At 38.0% G+C, this 18,208-nt stretch overlaps 1 protein-coding gene across 5 annotated transcripts in view; it reads left to right on the forward strand.

The window, feature by feature from the left end:
* Nucleotides 1–18,208, forward strand: part of MME (membrane metalloendopeptidase) — a 147,696-nt gene that overhangs the window by 43,478 nt on the left and 86,010 nt on the right. For 4 of the 5 annotated variants that reach the window (XM_077160832.1, XM_077160833.1, XM_077160834.1 and 1 more), the window contains 5 exons: nt 10,059–10,220; nt 11,280–11,360; nt 11,457–11,552; nt 11,672–11,790; nt 13,968–14,033. In XM_077160832.1, coding sequence (XP_077016947.1) covers nt 10,059–10,220; nt 11,280–11,360; nt 11,457–11,552; nt 11,672–11,790; nt 13,968–14,033 — 524 coding nt within the window. Of the gene's footprint in view, nt 1–7,375; nt 7,505–10,058; nt 10,221–11,279; nt 11,361–11,456; nt 11,553–11,671; nt 11,791–13,967; nt 14,034–18,208 lie in introns of all 5 variants that reach the window. The other variant, XM_077160835.1, reaches the window with a different exon arrangement.

Raw genomic sequence — 18,208 nt, forward strand, 5'->3', positions numbered from 1 at the left:
CCATCTCCTTTGCTAGGAAGGTCAATTACTTGTTCCTCAGTTGTCTAATTAGCCATGCTAATTCTACTCTCTTAAGCTACAACTAGGTCAGCAAGGAAACCGTTTCTGTGCGTTTCTTTTTTCCCCACTAATTTCCTGTTTCAGGGAGAATTTTTAACTGGTTTCCTACTTAGATAAGCATTTCTAGTTCTTCAGGATGAGAGTCTTTGTTAGTCTTGCTTTTCTTTTCCAACTCGAAAGCTTCTTCTTTCACAGTAACTCATTTCTGCTCTCCTTTAATTAAGCCAATGTCCTCTTTTTTGGACACTGTTGTTTAGCTAAGTTTAGTTGTGTTTCTTCACCATCATCTCAGGCTCCTTGGTCCCTACTTGTTTCTTTCATAAAGTGCTCATTTTTACAAACATAAGCTCATTTATGGGAGCACTTTGCTGGTGACTTCTGACCTCTAAATTATATATAGAGTAGGAATTTTATCTGTCGACTGAACACTGGGTACATTTAGAGATTGAAAATGAGAACTGAGCATGGCAAAACAACCCTTCATATCTAGATATAATTTATAGTATAAGACCTCACATACATTATAGAAGAGTCTTGTTTAAGATGAAAACCTGTAAGCTGTAGGAGCGGGGTTTACGTATGTTTATTCACCATGGTATATTCAATTGCTGATAGTGTCAGACATAGTGTGATATTCAAAAATATTCATTGAAATGAAATTTTTCAGTCTTTTCATGTTCCACAAGAAGAAAATATTTTTAGAGAACGCAAAATGATTTAACACAATCCTCTGGGAATTTGAAATTCCCTATACAGAAAAATGTATTATTTTTCTTTGAAAAATATAAACATATGGAGACTAACAGTGTCTTGTGTTTATCAAATGCCTGATTTCTTAAAAGACACTAAATTTAATGATACTCCATAGAGAAATGGCTTTTATACAATTTTAATTCCATTTTAGACAGTGTTCTAAAAACACTGTTAACTTAGCTTGTCCTCCTTTCCTGCTGTGGTCTTTCTCCTAAACTCTCCCTAGCCAAAACTCAATGCAAAGATGAGACATTTTGAGTTATTCTCAGTAATTACATATTTTTGAAGTCTGACTGGTCATTACTGGTCAACAATGTGATCCAAAATTACAAATGTTTAAATAGGAGGAACATGGATAAGCATTCTCATTGCTTCCTCTTTAGATATATCCACCAGTGTCCAGGGAATTTGAAATCTATTTGGCAAGAGTTACTAAAGGAACAATGTAGCCTTTTCATAACCTCTACATCTTTACTTTGAAATGGAACATTATAAAAGTTGCAATCAATGTGCATCCCTGTTCATTACAGTATAATCCTTAATAATTTTTTACTATCAAAGAATCCTTTCAAAATGAAAATTGCAGGTACATGGGTGGTTCACTGGTAGAATGCTTGCCTTTCATGCAGGAGACCTTGGTTCAATTCCCAGACCTTGCACCTAAAAAAAAAAATACAAATTGGACCTAGAAAAGAAAAATTAATTTTGGATTTATGGCACACTAATTTTTCTGCAACACTATTACAGGGTTTTCATTTAAATTGACAGACTATGTGTCTGGTTGTGAATTCTGGAGGAATCCCCATTGGGAAATTAATTGTCTTTTGTTGGTTGTGAACCATTCATTAGAATGGGTTACAAGATAAAATTGAAAAATTTCATGAGATTTGGGGAGGACCACCTAAAGAACTTTACTATGCCTCCATTAAATTTGAGATCTCTGCAATCAACTCAATGAGTTCTAAAATCTGGCACTAAATGAGGTGGAAAATCCAGATAGCTAGCATCATATTAGGGAGCGGTTAAAACCTTAATGGGGACTCAAGAAAAACAGTGGTTACTTTATAACTTTATTTGGATTTATTTTATCTTTCCTTCTTTAGAACTTCTGAAATTTCTTCTATGCTACTTGAAGTTAGGACAAATGATAGTGTAGAAAAATTAGATAGTGTCTTAAAATTAGACTGAAAGCCAATCTAAATTCATATTGATGATCCTGGAATGCTATTTAACTGCTCTGCCTAGGCTTTCTTAAAATAGAGGTAATAAGTCTTGCTTGATAAGGTGATTGTAAAGAAGAAAAAGAATTTAAACCGAAGAGGCAGTTTTTCATGGTAGATGAGAACCCAGTTTCTGGCTGCCACACTCCTTGAGTTCAAACCCCAGATTTGCTACTCAGCAACTGCATGATTTTGGGTTAAAATAGAAACAAAAATATAATTACCAAATAAGGTTAAATGAGAATAAATCTTAAAGCCTTCAGAAAGGTGCCTAGCATTAAAATAAATGCATGGTATCTTACACAAAGTAGATACTGAAGCATTGGTAACTATTCTTATTAATAGTATTATTATTTCATTTAAGTGCCTTTCGCTGACTGAATTCAAATGGAAATCCTATAGTTTATATTCTATATGTAAGTTTGATGAGTTAATCTGTAAACTTGAGAGGATGCCAGGTGAACTATTTATAGGCTGGTCTGTGTGTGTGTGTGTGTGTGTGTGTGTGTGTGTGTGTGTGTGTGTGTTGTCAATATAAAGGCTACAGATTTAAGGTAAATTGTTCACAAGTATATATGAACCATAATTATAAACCAATTCCTCCCCATGCTGTAGACAAAAATTTGTCTCCTCACTTGAGAGTCACAGCTGTACAGAGTAAATTCACTGCTGAGTGGAAACTTCCCCCAGATCTGTGGAAATCTACACACAGTGTTGACCAGCTAGAGCAGTATAAAACTTGACATGGGTTTACCTGGAACTTAACCAGGGGTCAACAGGGAGTGCTTGACTTAAATGATAACTAGCAGTCCAGATTACTTTCAGCTTCACTCCACCTTTCTACCCTCCACCTTCAGGCAACCAAAGGATTACAAAAGCAATTGGGGGGCAGGGATTTGCATTTAAAAGTGAGCAGCTGATTGTGGAAGAATCCAGAATGCTTGTGATGAAAGTCATTTGGCTTTTATTAGCTTTAGAGTTGGCTTGTGCTTGCTAATTTTCAGTCATTTTCTCCTCAGGAATAGTCCCCCAGATTCTAGTTTCCACATTGCTGCCTTTTGAATGGATTCCTTTGTGACTGTTGTGATTACATTGCATTTTCCTTGTATTCTTTCAAAATGTTTTGACTTTGCCTTAATTTTGGTTGGGAGAGGGTGGTGGCAGGAGAATGAGGTCAGAAGTGTTTTCAGACTTGTCAAAGATGATTTTTAAATTGTCGAAAATTGCCTAGTAAATGATATCAAGCTTAGTGTCTATAATTAGAGGAAGCATTTGTGATAGAAGGTTGAATCAGAGATGGGTGTCCTAAGGTCTGAACAAAAGAGCATTTGCTCCTGGGAGCCCCAATATATCCTCAACCTCTTCTGGACACTTCCAGAACAGTTTTAAGCCAGGCTGATTATAGCTATTTTTATTTTTTTATTATAGTGATTTTAAGAGACTAAAATCAACATGTTCTGTGGTTGGGGTCAGGAAGCAAAGATCTTAAACAGATTTTAAGAGAACAAACTAAAAACAATTTTGCTCATATACCATTCCCTAAATCTTACTTACTTCCATGTAAAACAAGAATAGTCAGTGCCAGGGGTATATATGCGATGTATGTATTGTTAAAAGATGCCTAATCTATTTAAAATATGATTACTATATAGTAGCCAGGATTTTAAAAAATGGAGTAGGAAAATTGAAAAAAAGAATTATTTGAATCCTATTCTTGCTTAATTACTTTTCCTGTTTTGTACATATTCCTAGATGTTTCAAAAAGTCCCAAAGAAAATAATGGGCATAAGGATTTTTTTTTTCTATTCCCATGAATTCACTCACATGGGAAGGCATTGATGACCTGCTAAGTAGGGACCAGGATTAACTAAAATTAAATTTATAATGCAAGTTCTACAGGACATAAGTTTATGCAATCCATTTTATTCATTTTTCACTTGGGGCAATCATAATTTTTTATTTCAGGTTTTCCTTATTTTACTGACAATTTTCCCACAAGCCCTTGGCAAATCCAGAAATTTCTTTAAACACACGCACAAGTGAACAGGACCAAGAAACAAACTTTTAGGAAATGTACACATTTAAACATTGAAATATTTGTTGTGTATAGTGCCGAAAATCTGATGTTCATTCGACGGACTGATGGGGCAAGCAGATAAGAGAGGGCTATCTTGGTGGCATGCAGGTCTTTGGCATTCAAAGGCAGAGAAAGAATTGCCACTGCTGGAGGTAGACATGTGGGGTTCCAGTGTAGCTGGAATTCAGTCATGTCTAATCATGTCTGGTGGACTCATGAAGTGATTGTACCTTAAGTCTGTTGTCCCAGAGACCAAGGAGCTTCCTGAGAGAGAGAGAGAGAGCTCATTGTAGAAATGTAGAAAGCCAAGTGAAACCAAAATGAAAAAAGAGTCCTTGAACAAAGACTTGGCCATTAATGAAGAGGTGTGATTCTGAACATAGTGCAGTTTTGCTATTGAAATCCTCTAATACCCAGGCCCTTTGTAGTTCTTGGGAGAGGGAGACAGAAATAAAAATCGAAAAGAGCTGTTTACCTGGAAGCACACACAGCCTGGCCTCAGAACTCCTCTGAGAGAATGAGAGATAAAGAAGAGTCCATTTTCCTCACACCATATGTCTCCAGTACCCCCAGGGAATCTGGATCATGGAAAGTGGTTATGGAGGCTGAAGTCAGTGGAGCAGAATAGAGGTCCCGTATGCTTGCGGCACATGAGAGATTCCCTGCAATAATTTGTCAGGGGCTCCCAGGAGACTACGTGCACTGTAAAATGTGTATTGCTTTGATATGAGCCCATTTGTATTTGAAGACTGGACAGGCGAGAAGAAATAAGGCAGACACACATAAGCAAGGGACCATCTTTACTTTCTAACATAGAATCCTCTTGTCCTCAGATTCCATGTTCTCTATTGTTCTCCCCTGTTGCACATTAAAAACACTTAGGAAACCTTAAATTTGCCTGCACCCATGCCAGAAATTCTAATTTAATTGGTCAGAGGTGGACCTTGGTCATCTGTGTTTTAGAAGCTTCTTGGGTGATTCTTTAGCCAAAGCTGAAAAGAACTGGTTTAAAATATATCAGTGAAACTTGTTCATTCTCCATAATCCAAAATGCTCTTAAGTTAGCTTAGGCAGGAGACCTGCTACATGTCCAATTTAAGAAGATGCACCCCTGAAATATCTTTGAACATGCCACTTTCCTGTCTGCATGCCCCACCACAAAGAATTCATCTGTTCTTCCCTCTTACCTTCTTCCTGGCCATTACAGAACCTACAAGTCTTCATGCTTTCTCCCTCCCATTACCCCAGGACTAGCTGCTGGTAAGGCTATTATTAGGGCAGGAAAAGGTGGGAGTTGAGAAAGAAAGGAAGCCTGGCTACAGAGGGACAGAGAAGAAAGGCAGTGAAGAAGAGTGTGGGAACGGAGTAGGAAAGAGGAAGAGGAAAATAACAAGTCATCGCTGCTCACCCACTGCCATCCTGCTATTATCTAAAGCACCCTGCTATATCTAAGAGCTTGGAGCCTCCATACACACCTAAGTACAAGTTCTGGGGCTCCACCATTTACAAGCTGCCTGATCTTTGGGAAATTACCAAAAAGTGGTGGAGCGCTGGGATTCAAGACAGGTCCGTCTGACTTAAGAAGCCAAACATTTTCCCAGTTTATGCAGCATCTCCCAACCAGTACCCATACACTAGACCTTGATAATGAATATAGTAATTAATAACTTCCCACATGGTAGATCAGGTTGTTTATAAATTCTAATAGTCAAGTAAGTTGGGAGAATGTTACAAGAAGATTAGTTGGGAAAAAAATGGTGTGTCATCTATTATCAGCCCAGAACATTCAGGATTGTCATTCATAGGAAATAAGCTCATTATTAATAGGAGATTATTTTTCTTGTCTTTATGTGACTGTTTTCTTAAATATTAAAACAACCAACTTTTTTTTTCTTACTGCAAAAACAGTGCATGTCATCTAACACAAATTGGAAAATAAAGATAAGCAAGTACTACAAAATTAAACACACCCATAATCCCTCTGCCCAGATACAATTGCTATAAACACCTTAGTATATACCCTTCTAGACTTTCTGTGCTTTTACATGGATTTTTAAAAATCATAGTATACTCTTTCTTTCACTTTAAAATATCTGGTCGACAACATTTTATGTCAGTACATTCGCCTTTACCACATTATTTTTAATGTCTCCTTATTAAGGTGAATAGTTTTTGTTTGTCTTTAAATCACATCTGTTTACTCAGAAGCAAGAGACCTGCAGATAAGGAAACATCTGAAGAGCCCAGGTGTGGCTTTGTGGAGAGGTTGAGTAATTCAAAACAAAGTGCAAAACATAAAAACAATTACAACCAGTTTGGCAGTTATGCTTCTGTTTCCTACAGCCCTTATATCCACAGGTCTACTGCTGACTTCAAAGCAAAGTCAGCACAGAGGAGGTCCGGAGGATAAAGTGCAAAACGAGAATCAAACCCCCGATAAGAGATTAAAGGAAGGTTGATCAAAGACTCAGCATAAAAGTGCTAGCCCATGACTTGCCTTGGCCCATGGCCCCAGAATATTCATCAGAACAGAGAGCTCTCTTTGAAGTGATTGGAAGCACCCTTGCTCGGATGGGTTCTCTGGTCAAAGAGAAAGTTTAAAAGCGGCAGGGGAAGAAGTTAGCAAAATTGCCCCTTCCTGACCCTTTTGTCTGCATATCTCTCACAAGCTGTTTGAATGATGCTTCTTTGGTTTGTTGTTCACATGCAAGCAGTTTAACAGTACTGGGTATGAGGTGAGTAAATTCAACCCAAAAGAGAAAGGGTGATCTTTCTTTCTCATGGGAGATGTAGGAAGTACTGTTGCATTCACATGGGCAGTAAATTTGCGCCCATTCACTCAGAACTGGAACCTCAGTCATCCTTTTCACTCAGAGTATTTAAAGAGGTAAGAAGCATTTCTAAATAGTAATAGGAATTTTTCATCAGCGTTATCTTGAGTCAAGGGTATTGCTCTTTGCCATTTTGACATAAGCTATCCAATCCCCATAGATAGGAAGAAAATAGTTGTTGTTCCCCAAATGGTAGCAGCCTTTTACGACATTCAGCTTAAAAAAATTTTAAGTATTATAAAAGAAAAATTATATAAAATAACTAAAAAATGCATTCTGAGTATGTCTTTAGTTGACAGTTCTATCAGGCTCCAATTTACTGGCAATTCACCTTATGTGAAAAGCCTGTGTGCTTGGGGTCTTTATTTTCACTTACCTTGTCATATCTTTCCTCTGGAGTTCAAAAGAATTACTTTTTCTCTCTACCTTTATAGATTGATTTCCTAATCTTCATCTCAGATTTCATGTTAGAGTCTTCACTGCAAGCCTTTGTTGAGCACAGTGTTGAGCTCTGTGAAAGAAATGAAAAATGCATTCCCTACTTTTGAGTAGCCCTAACCCAGGTGAGGAGATAATGAACTTGCACACAAAAAAGATTATGATACACGCTGATATGGGCTCTGTAACAATAGTTCGGGTTGGCCAGAGATCATTTCCGAAGGGAGATTTGCACTGAGCTTTGAAAATGTCTGAGATTTCCAAATATGGAAAAAGAAAAGGGGATATTTTAATAGGTATTGAGGTTGGGATTGGGAGCGCATGATCAAAGTGACAGAAGCAGGAAGATGTAAGGTAGTTTTCACTGAACATACTTGTTTAATTCGGGCATTCCAGATTTTATTCTAATGTGGTAGGACTATATTGAAAGCTTTGGAGCAGGGAAATGGCATGCATGCTGAAACGTTATAAGAATATTAATCTAACTGTAGAGCACTGGATAACCTGGAGTTGGGAGAAGCCTGGAGCCACAGCTTGGTCTGAATGAATGTGGGCATAAAATAGAAAACAACAGTGGAAATGGGAAGGAAGAAATAGACTCTGGAGGGGGTGAAATGAGAATTGATCTGACTTTGGGAGCAGGGATGTACATGAGAAGAAAGAGTACTCATAAATGATTCAGGAACATTGTCACACACAAATATATTTGCACTCCTACCACTTGGGTACTGTAATTGGTTACTTTAATTAACAAAGATGTTAATTACATTAACATGTTGATTGGAAAGTCAGAGTAAATACCCACAGTGAAAAATAACCTCATCTGCACATTAAAGATTGGGTGAAACAATGAGCTCCCAGGAGTACTGAAGAAGAAATATTCCCTGAAGATTGGATTCATGGATGCTTTAGGGAAGAGATAGGAAATGAGCTGAACTTTCAATGGTGGATGGGATTTGGAATGAATGAAAGGAGGAGTTAAAGTAGTGGGGCAAAGGAACTCCATGTAGGGAAAGGACCAGGAGGAGAGGCACAGGAAAATGCATGATGTGTTCATGACACATTGAACAGTCCTATCTGAATGGGGAGAGAGTTTGTATAAAAAAGTGAAGAGGAGAGATGAGAAGTTAGAGAAGTATATTAGATCTCGCAAAAGTTTGGAGGCCAAATTAGAAGTTTGTAGTTTAACATGGGCAGCGGCAAGCTTATGACATGTCTGAGTAAGGGAATGGCCACTGCAAAGTGGTGTTTTGGGAAGTTTAGTCTGTGAAAAATTGCAAAATATATGAGAGTAGGGAGAGGTTACTAGCGAGATCAGTACTTGGGTGGCTTCTAGTCCAAAGGGAATGAAAATGTAAACCTAGGTTAGCACTGAAGAAGAAAGGAGGGAAACAGAAAATAGGTGCCGTGAGGGAATTGTTAATATGCCCTGGGAAGAAGGAGAAATAGTTTTCTCCAAGGTTTATGAGTTGAGAGACTGGGCTAAGGATTGTGCTATAGACCACAAAGTCTACAGAGGAGCTGGTTTGGAGGCATCCCAGAGAGTTTTGTATTAAAGATCTGGTAGTAGTGAAGCTGAGGTATCCAGAAGGTGGTTAGAAAGGGACATTTGAAGTTCAGCTAGCAAAGAGATTTCCCATACCAAGTAGAAAAAATCTACTCAGTTCAGCAATTGTTTGAAGTTTTCAATTAATTAATTAATTCAGAAAGTGAAGTATTTTCAAAAGCCCATTTGAGAAGTTATATTCTCTTGATTCAGATGAATTCTCAATTGCTCTTTTGTTTCCAAAACGGTTCAACTTGTATAAAAAAGTAAAATGAAAGCTGCTGCAGAGTTTTCTCCCTAATTATTCCAGGTGTTGAGATTATAGACATTGGACCTCCTGTACATATGCCCTCGGGACCTTCTGTACTTTATTCTTCTCTTCAATGCTTACAATTCATATTTTTATACATCTTTCTATCAACTACAGCTTGTAAGACAGGGTCTTGCACATTGTAGGTACTCAACCTTTGTCAATTTGTGTTTTTATTGTAATTCTCAAAGATAAAACCATGGTCATAAGAAAAACTGACAAACTGATACAGTCCCTTTGATAATGACAGATGCTACATAAACAAATGCAAATCGGATGTGCAATTTGAATTGCAGAATTTTTGCAAGCAAGGTTTTAGAAGTAATAACTGTAGCTTCAGATCCTCATGAAAATGATAAAATTCATAAATACTCCTTCATCCCTTGGAGTCTCAGAGACATGCAAATGTCACAGTTCATTGAAGAGCACAGTTGGCACCTAAAGTTACCAGATTGGAAAGTGATATTGTGGTTCATTTCTCGATGTCTGTCCATGACAAAAAAACAAAAGTGATATTATATTAACCCCAGACCCAGTAGACCTGTATTGTTTTTGTTTCTGAGATATATATTAACAAGAACCTCAGTGGTGGTGGGTGGGTGTCAGAGTAAGGGTGATATGTTAAGGTTAAGAAGGGGAGAACAGACCTCTTCAGAATAAAACCACAGATAATCTTCATCATTCCCCTTCAATCAATAGCTATATATATTAGAAGAAAGGAGTTGACTTTAAGATAAAGATGAAGAAATATGCCTCTTTTTACCCTTTCTATACTTAAAAATTACAACCTTTATTTGACCTGATTCTTTCTCTGGTCTTTCAGCTGCTCGACTGATAGAGAACATGGATTCCACTGCTGAACCTTGTACAGACTTCTTCAAATATGCCTGTGGAGGGTGGTTGAAACGCAATGTCATTCCCGAGACCAGCTCCCGTTACAGTAACTTCGACATTTTAAGAGATGAACTAGAAGTTGTTTTGAAAGGTTGGTGGAGTTTGTTTCTGTAAACAAAATATTTTTTCCTAATATATCTTTATTTTAAGATACAATTGTGCACCATAACAGGGTATATTACCAAAGATTAAAATCAATAATCCCTCCAGGTTTCATGACCACCACTGATTCTCGAAGGGTGGTAGACATGGAAATGGACATGCTGGTAACTCTTGCCACTTCTGCTTTTTTGAGGGGGGAGGGATGGGCAGGCTCCTGGAATTGAACCCAAGTTTCCTCCATGGCAGGCGAGAATTTTACTATGGAGCTATCCTTGCACTGCCTACCACTTCTGCTTTTATTTATGGTATACAAATGGTAAAGCCTTGCCATCCCTAGAAATGTCATTTATATGCCATTTACACGTAGAAAATTCAAATGATTGCCGTTAAACACACCATGTCTCCCTAGAGCAGTCCTGTGTTGAGGTCACTGTAAGTTATTCCTACAACATTTTCTATCTCAGAGTAGATGTACTTATTCTAACCCAGTTAAGACTACTCTCCCTAGGAAATTAAGAAAGTCTGTGACTAGCCCTTGCTATCTTCTGTTCTCTGTTCTTCTCTTCTAAAAGTTACTTTGTAGAAAAATACTTTTTGCTATTTTTTAACACCCAAACAAACAGCGTAATTCATTCAGTTCATTTGTGTGTGAACAATTATTCACACAAAGATAATTATTTTTCAGCCATCGTGAGAACTAACCATATTAAATTCCACATTCCTTTGTGTTATTATTTGCTTTCTTTTTAATCTCACTTTCAAGGAAAGTGTCTGTAGTTATGACAAATCAGTGCACATCACTGTTCACAAAAAAGGTACTGTAGTCAAAAAAGACTTTCATCTAACTTGGCTGATAAAACGAACTCCCAAATCTACATTATGAATAATGATTCAGTAAGGAGTTTGGTTCAGTAGGTGTTGAAGTGAGGAAGGGGTGAACCTATTTTCAGAAAAACAAGTTTTTTTGCAAAACCTATGTAGAACGTGCTTATTTACAGCTGCAAATGAACGATTATGTTGATGTATTTTATTTTATGCCCTATTTCAGATGTCCTTCAGGAACCCAAAACTGAAGATATAGTAGCAGTGCAGAAAGCAAAGACATTGTACAGGTCTTGTATAAATGAATGTAAGTGCTCTTCTTTGCTTTCTTAGGAGTGTGCACATATTGGTGCAGTAATATTCAGACACTTCATATTTAATTTATTTTCATTGTTTTCAAAAGCTGCTGTTGATAGCAGAGGTGGAGAACCATTACTCAAACTGTTACCAGATATATATGGGTGGCCAGTAGCAACAGCAAACTGGATGCAAACGTATGGTAAGGTAATCTTCCTTTTTAAAGAAAATATAACTTCTATATAAACATCTATGCTTTATGTTATTATCATATTCATCACTAAAATTTCTGAAGATATATTTTACCTTTCATTGCTGTAGGTAGTTCTTGGACAGCTGAGAAATCTATTGCACAACTGAACTCTAAATATGGGAAAAAAGTCCTTATTAATTTTTTTGTTGGCACCGATGATAAGAACTCTATGAACCATATAATTCATGTAAGTTTGTGTGGCAGACAGCCAAAGTTATCTTTAAATTGTAATAAAACTCACACACCCATGGTTGTTACTGATATTTAGAAATAATGTATATTCTCATTTGAATTGCATGAGCAAGGTGGTAACAAATTTACACTGTCCCTGTTATCTGGATTCCCAATTTCAAAAGTATTTTCTTAACACTATGCTATAGACATTTGTTTTGGTTTGCTAAAACCGCAAGAATGCAATATAGCAGAAATGAATTGACTTTTATAAAGGGGATTTACTAGGCTACAAATTTACAGCTCTAAGGCCATGAAAATGTCCAAATTAAGGACTCCAGAGAAAGATACCTTGACTTTGAAGAAAGGCTGCTGGCATCTGGAACACCTCTGTCAGGTGGGAAGGTACCAGCTGATTTCTCTTGGTCCTTGCTCATCATTAGTTGCTTTCACCTTCTGATTCCAGTGGCTTTCTCTTTAAGCATCTATAGGTCTCCACTTGGCTCCTATGGGACAAACACTGGATTTCATCTCTTAGCATAGAACCTCCAAACGTCTGCTCTCAGTGTCTGCTCTCAGGGATTCTGTATCCTCTCCACAATGTCCCTTCTTAAAGGAATCCAGTAAGCAAATTAAGACCCACCTTGAATGGGTGGGATTACATCTCCATGGGAACAACCTAATAAAAAAATCCCATCCATAATTAATCTGCACGCACAAGATAGGAATGAAAGAGCATGGCTTTTCTGGGGTTCTTAACAGTTTCAAACCAATGTATCATTCATCTCTCCCTTCTGCTACCTCTATTCAGCTACCTCTTTTTTCGTAAAACCAATTATAAGACATGAAAGAATCTGGGCCCTTCCTACTTAAAAAAATGTACCTCATTTTTATGTTATGAAAGGAACCTGTTTTGATATATATAAGCTATGAAAGTCTAGAAACCAGAACTTCTTGGCTACTTCAAAAAATGTAGACAAGGGGTGTTGAGCATAATTTTAGTTTTCTCTATAGAATATCTGTAGTGTTTTCTAAATATGGTAAATAAAATGCCATTCTTTAAAAATAGTTATTAGGTTTGTTTTGCTTTTTCATCTAAGTGCCACCTAAAAAGAAGAGTCAGGAGTTGGGAAGGGAGCTGGGCCCTTTAGTGCAGAAATGACTTCTGGCTCTTTTTGTACTGATTCTTTGGGTTATGTTTCTTTTGTTTTGGCCTGGACTCTTCAGAGCTACTAGGATTCTCACTTTAACTTATAAATGCCTTGGTTTGCCCCTGTACCCATCTTGTCGTACAGAGAATAGGAAGCAGCCCCACAAAACTACAAGTGTCTCCAAATGGCTGTTACTTGTTTATGAAAGATAGACCAGACATATTAAAGCAAAGCTGAGTTTCTTCTCCACACCTCAGCTGGTGTTCAGATCTGCGGGAGTCGGGCTGAGCAGATCAGCTTTAGGGATTGCTGAGGAAGAATTTCCTCCATCCCCCCAGGGTAGAAGGTTTCCCACACACACAAAAAATTCTGGCAAGATTTCCACTAGCTAAAATGTTAAAGAATTGCCATAGAAATGTTCTACCATTTCCCCCTCCACCCACCCACCATCCAAATAATCTCGAAGGATATGACCCACTCCCACCGATAAGAATGGATCTCAGGTGAGGGTGGTGATAGAGTAGAATGTTCCCCAGAGAAGCATATTAGAATCTCAGGAAGCAGGGAGGCCTATAAATGTGTGGTTGAAAAATCTCCCCAGTCCAACGCTATTCACACACTTCTGTTCACCTCCACTTTCCTCTCTCCGTGAAAAATCTTTCCCCGTATTTTTTTTTTTTTTTTTTGCGCGAGCAGGCACTGGGCATTGAACCCGGGTCTCTGGCATGACAGGTGAAAACCCTGCCTGCTGAGCCACCGTGGCCCACCCTCCGCATACTTTTTGTTCATGTTTCTTTTGTTTTCCTCAAAAATATGTAGTACAGTCCACCAGATTATGTAACCATCTATCAAAATAGCACTTACAACTAGTGTGGAAAGCCTTACCTAAGTGTGTGTTCATTCAGTGTCTGATTGTTATCCATAGAAACAGCAAGAAGACTGAAATTTGGGATCTTGCTCATAGATAGATAGGCATGCTTGTATTTTTTGTCTCAACTGTTCTTTATCTGCTGAATAGTTTGTTTTTATCATATTTTAATAGATTGACCAACCTCGATTTGGCCTCCCTTCCAGAGATTACTATGAGTGCACTGGTATATATAAAGAGGTAAGAAAGAACGAAAATATCAACAACAAAAAGCTACTGACTCATCTGGAGTAAATGTATAAATAATGAAAAAGCATAAGGCCAAATGGAAACAACCCTCTTATGCTCTTTACTCGGGATAGATACTTAAAATCACATACTAGAGAGTTACCTTTGATAACTGGATTCAATAGAATGAAAGAAGGTGTTTTAAGAAATCAAAGGAAATTTTAAATTCCTTATTTTGTGTCTTGATTTTTAGTACTTAAGTCGCGGTCAATTAAAAAAATCAGTTTTACATGATTTAACTCACCAATAAATTGGATCATTTAAGAAATGAACAGATTTATCATAGTCTGGGGTCTGGCCAGCGAGGACCAGAGAATGGTGTAGTGAGAGAAACAGCATACCCTGCAACACCTTTACAGAGCCTTCAGATTTTCAGAGACCTGTAGGTAGGGAAACTGGGTTCAGACAAACCTTTGCAGCCACATTTGACGCTAATTTTGGTCAACTAAGCAGCGGGAGGCATACCCCATGGGACTGCTGGGGGCTCCAGAGTGCTTCCCTATGGACTCTGCTGCCCTTCAATACTCATTGCTGACGTTGGGAATGACAGAAGACAAAAAAACAGTAGTGCTGTATTTGGGGTTGGGAGGGTGGGGAGGGGGGTGTTTGTTGTGGTTCCATAAATATTTTCTTCATAATTATTTTGTAGCATAAAAGTAGGTTAAGTTTACCTTCGATGATCTTAATGGGTCACAGTGTGGTGATGTGGCCAAAAATACCTTTGCGTTACAATTATTAGCTAAATGTATTGTGCCCAGCATTTCTTTTGCTTCGTAATGATACGTAAATAACATCGATTAAAGTCACCATCAGACATCTTTTTGAATGGCTACAAAACATCCAAATGAAGAAAAAAATCATTGCAAAAAGGCCACAATTAACAGCACGAACAATCACATGGGTGTGAAATATTTAAGGTCAGCTATGCTGTGAGTTGCAGCTATTGGCTTCAACAGCTGTCCAGCTGCTCTCTATTGCAGATGTGAGGGTGACTGAGGAATTTTGGCTTATTAGAGAGCATTTTCAGTGATGCTTCGCATATTTAGGAGTGTATCCTGACAGCCTAGCAAATGTTTCCAGTCCTAAAATACACATTTTTATCACACTTAAACATTTTTTGACATCAAAATATACTTGGCAGTCAGTGCATACAATCAATATGATAGAATTTCTTCCCCCCCCCAAAAAAATGCTATTATTGCAATGATGGTGTGTTTGTGCATTTTTTATTCATTGCTATCCCATAATCTAGAAAATTTCATAAAAACAAAGATTCTTTGGCTTGAATCTGATCTACAGATATTTTTGTTTAACCTGCAATGTTTTGTTGTTGTTGTTGTATTTTAAATTTTGAATTAGTTGCCAACATTTAAACATTTGGAATACTTCACATAAGAATCCAGATTTCTTGATTAAGTGATAGAATTGGAAATCTTAGGCCTACATTCCCATATGGCTGCAACTGGCCAAAGTTGTATTCTGGTTCCCCTTTGTTTAGATAGGGTATTTACTTAGGTAGGGTATTTGTCCTCCAGGTTAGAACAGTTCTCAGGTTGAAACAGCCCTCACCTCCATTCACTGATCTATGTTGACTTTCTCGTCCCTATAGGCACTTTAGTTAGGATACTGGCTAAGCTGCTGTGAACAAAGAAACCCAAAAATGCAGTAGCTCAAACAAGAGAAACCTGTGCATCCTGTCACCGTCCAAAGGTAGGCAGGCAGTCTAGAGAGGTTGCCTGCCATGGCAATCTCTGGAAGCCCAGCTGTCTTTTGTCTTCTTGCCTTAACGTCGACATCTTCTGGTATATTGTCCTGGTCTATTTGGTTAAAGTTGCTTCACCAGTTCCCTAGTCACATTTCAGGCCACAGGAGAAAAACAATTTCCTTACTTATATAAGTAAGTAATGCAGGCGTTGCATACATTTCTGCTCACATTCCATTGGCTAGAACAGTCATCTGGCCACACCTGAATGTAAAAGAGGTTGGGAAATGCAGTCTTCTGCTGGGTGGCCCTATACCTTGCTAAATCTTCGTTGGTGGGGAGGAGGATTCTATTACTAAAAAGAAGATGGGGAGTTTGAAGACCAGTGGACTTCTAGCAGTCTCTACAACAGTTTACATCCACTGATCTAAGAAATGTGTTTTTGTAATCAGATAACACAGCTCTGATCAAATCTAGAATCAGCAATACATTCTGCTTGTACAGGGTTTATAGGTGAGAAATCTGAGGCTTAAAGGTTTTCCCTTAGAAAAAGAGTAGTAGACCTGGCAGTAGAACTTTTTTTCTCCAGGTCCTTCCATTATATCATTCCAACTTCCGAAAAGTAGTACTTTATACTAGAATACTTCTTTAAAGAAACAAAACAATAGAGAAAACTCAACCACACCGGCACTTATAGCCTGGAAGTTTTTATAATCTCACTTTAGGTGCCCTACAGTAATCTGGGTCAGACTACCAAATATGCAGCATGCTTACTGCCTGCTACCTTCCCTCAATCACACTGCTTACTTCCTGCTCACCTCAGACCTGTAAATGATTCTCAACCCAGTGCTCTTAGCTCCAAGCAACCTCCTTTTAGTTGAAGAGAGTAGGAATATGAAATAAAATCAACTTGCCATTCTGTACCTGGCTAATTACCAGAATATTTCTGTACCCACCCCCTCTTTTAAAGCCATTCTTTTTCAGAGGGAAAAAATAATCTCAATTTTCTTCTTCTTTCCCTGATGATACTTGCTGCTCTTTCCCAATCACCACCAATTGGAATCTTTCACTTAGTTCCCTATGCATCCCCTGCTGGTTGTCCAACAAAGGCTAATTCTGGTATCTCCACTCCTCTGCTATATCTTGAAAGAAGTCCACCTTCATAAGAAATTTTTTCTTAGTGTTTATTGCTTCATGGAAAAAAAGCGGTGAGGAGGGTAAATTACATCTAGTCAAGAAGTTATAAAGCTGGAAAAATTGTAATATGTTGTGTTAGTCATGATCATGGGTCACCTCATTTGCAAGTTTTTGCATATGCTTTTCCTTCTAACCCTGTGTTCCATGCACAACCCCCTACCCACCCCCCGCCCAGCCCCCTTCCATTTTGCCTCATTCTTTAAATCTCAGATTGAATATCCCTTCCTTATGAAAGTCTTCCCTGGAACTTTAGACAAGATGAAGACATCTGCATGCTCCCATAGCACCTGGGTTTCTTTATATTTATTTTTTAATGCCCTTTTTTCTAAAAACTGTAAGCTCAGTGGTAACTGTCATACCTCACTTGCTCATTGCTGTATTTGCAATACCTAGCTCAGTTATTGGCCCTTAGTAATTATTGAATAAATATTGCCAATCAGTGGATGAATGGTTGAGGGAGAAGCAGGAAGGGAATAGAGGAAAGAAAAGAAAGAAAGAAGGGCCTGTTATCTGGGAGGTCCTTTCTGGATTCTTCAACTTGTATCTTGGGCACGTGTAGGTCTAAGACATCAGCAGTTAATGGAAATGGTTTTCTGAGCATTGATTACTTACCCTAACCTAATTTAAGACGAATCTCAGATCATCTGGCTCAGACATATTACAAACCATCTATCTTATTCTCTTTTAAATTCTGCCTTCATAGCCTATGTGTTAAAAACTGGAGTCCACAGAAGGTGCACATTGCCAGCACTGCTAAGTCTACTAGAGTTGCCCACACATTTCTGAATCTGGACTCTTCTTTTCACTTTTACTGTTGGCTCTTTTTTTTTTTTTGTCACAACCACTCAGTAGCTTCCCTAACACTCCTGGGTACTAGGCTAGTCCTAGAATCCACCCTCAGTTTTTAAAAAAAGTACCATCCATTCAGGAACTACAAACATACCTCTCTCCCTTGGCTCTTAAGGTCTTAATATTCTGCTCTTGCATTACCTCCTCTCTGAAATTCCCATGGCTCTAGGTTTCTAGATCTTTACTTCCATCTGTAGAAAGACTCTTTGTCCTACCGATCCTGTCCTAGCTTCATGACGGAAAGGTAAAGCCAATTAGTCACTGCTGTCTCTTCTAATAATCTGTTATGTCCTCAGTCCCTTGAAGTTGGATCTTCACCATTGACCCATTTCTCTATCATACTTAATTTTTCTGAAGTATATTCACATGTTCAATGAGT

The sequence above is a fragment of the Tamandua tetradactyla genome, chromosome 5, assembly GCF_023851605.1.
Source record: "Tamandua tetradactyla isolate mTamTet1 chromosome 5, mTamTet1.pri, whole genome shotgun sequence".
NCBI lineage: Eukaryota > Metazoa > Chordata > Mammalia > Pilosa > Myrmecophagidae > Tamandua > Tamandua tetradactyla.